Source organism: Fragaria vesca, linkage group LG6, assembly GCF_000184155.1.
Source record: "Fragaria vesca subsp. vesca linkage group LG6, FraVesHawaii_1.0, whole genome shotgun sequence".
In the NCBI taxonomy this organism is placed as follows: Eukaryota; Viridiplantae; Streptophyta; class Magnoliopsida; order Rosales; family Rosaceae; genus Fragaria; species Fragaria vesca.
The window spans coordinates 17712270-17713859 of NC_020496.1; the positions used below are offsets into that span (position 1 = coordinate 17712270).

Consider the following 1590-nt stretch of genomic DNA (forward strand, 5'->3'; position numbering starts at 1 on the left):
GATGATGTGTCTATGTGATATGACATGCAACATAGGATTAAGGCCATAAATCTTAGGCCTTATTAAGGCCCTCTAGCACTACCATTTAAAAAAAAAAATTATTTTTCTTTGATTTACCAAACACTATAAAATGGTTAAAATCTAAAAGTTCGGATTGAAGTTGTTTTTTTTTTTTTTTAAACGTAATTTATACCAAACGGGGCCTAAGAGTCTAAAACACGATCGATATGAGAATGTTCTGAACCCTGCATAAGTAAATATATAGTCGGCCCGGGCTTGTCTAAATTTGTAGTGCATGGTTATATATGTGCACGAGTATGCTTCCAAATTACTTTTTTTTTTTTTGGCTAGTTATCTTTCTTTGGAATATAACTATTAGAAACACCCACTTGAAATATTCACTTTCGTATGAAAGGTCCATGTCTAATGTCATTGTGAACTTGGTACGTTAACGTTGAATGATATGCAGCATACATAATATTTGTAGAGATCACAAGATATTGAGTTTGAAAACAAATTAAGAAAAACTAAATCCTTTATTGATAATCACGCGCACAAATGATAATCACGCTGAAAATTGAATAACAATATGATAACCCTGCTCTCTATCTCTCAAAATATCATAATGAATTAATAGTCAGTATATGTAACGTATCTAAAACAAAAGTACCATTGCAAGGGACAAGAAGCACAAAACGAGACCAGCCTCAACCGCAGGGGAATTAGAAGAACTCGGTGGCACAGCGGTGGATCCCGGCGTTATGCTAGTTGTGGGCCCCATGGTAGTGGTGGACGGAGATGGTGCCTGGATCGGAGGGCAAGGGGCGTCAGATGTGGGTGAAGGGGTGGTAGGAGGAGTAGTGGTAGTGGGTGGCGCTGGGGACGTGGGAGTTGGTGCTGAAGGGGAGGCTCCGGGTGACGTCGCGGATGCTGAGACAGTGATGGCGAGCTTCTGGCCGGACTGGCAGTGTCGGCCGTAAGTGCATATGTAGTAGTGGTCGCCGGTGGTTGTGAGAGTGATGTTGGCCGGACCGGTGGTGATGCTGCTGCCTATTGGGTTAGCGGAGCTGCATGAGTCGAAAGATGCTTTGGGCACTTGCACTACGTCGTGTGTGTCCGTCGCAAAGTTGAAAACTGCGATTGATAGTTGAGATAAAACAAATGTTAGAAAAGGGTACGTAATGAGTAAGCTACATACACAAACCAATTTGATTATGCAAAGGATTTAATCCAGTAAGATAAACGAAGAGTAAATTAAAGAAGATGATGGTGATGATATATGGGATTGAAATCAAGAAGATATATATGGGAAACTTACTTAGGGTATCACCAACTATGAACTCCTGACCAGAAGCCCAAGTGACATACTCTTGCGCACCATTCTGTGGTATCATCCAACCTATGCTACCTCCCACCACATGTGCCGTCTGCGCTGTCACGCTGTGTAAAAACACAGCCGCGACTAACCCAAAAACGACCATCATCTTCCTCTGGCTCTCCATCTCGATCTATATCTCTAGCTTCGTTTCTTGATCTGTGTACGTCTCTTTTCTTCAAATGGTGTTGTATGTGAGTCCTACTGATGAGAAT

The 1590-nt window shown here is 41.8% G+C and overlaps 1 protein-coding gene across 1 annotated transcript; it reads right to left on the bottom strand.

Annotated features, from left to right (window-relative positions):
- Positions 1-502: 502 nt before the first annotated feature.
- LOC101296121 (blue copper protein-like) lies at positions 503-1590 on the bottom strand. The gene is made up of 2 exons (XM_004303254.1): positions 1319-1590; positions 503-1134 (listed from the first exon to the last, which is right to left on the bottom strand). The coding sequence occupies exons 1-2, from the start codon at positions 1500-1502 to the stop codon at positions 656-658; spliced, it is 663 nt and encodes a 220-aa protein (XP_004303302.1). The 5' UTR covers positions 1503-1590; the 3' UTR covers positions 503-655.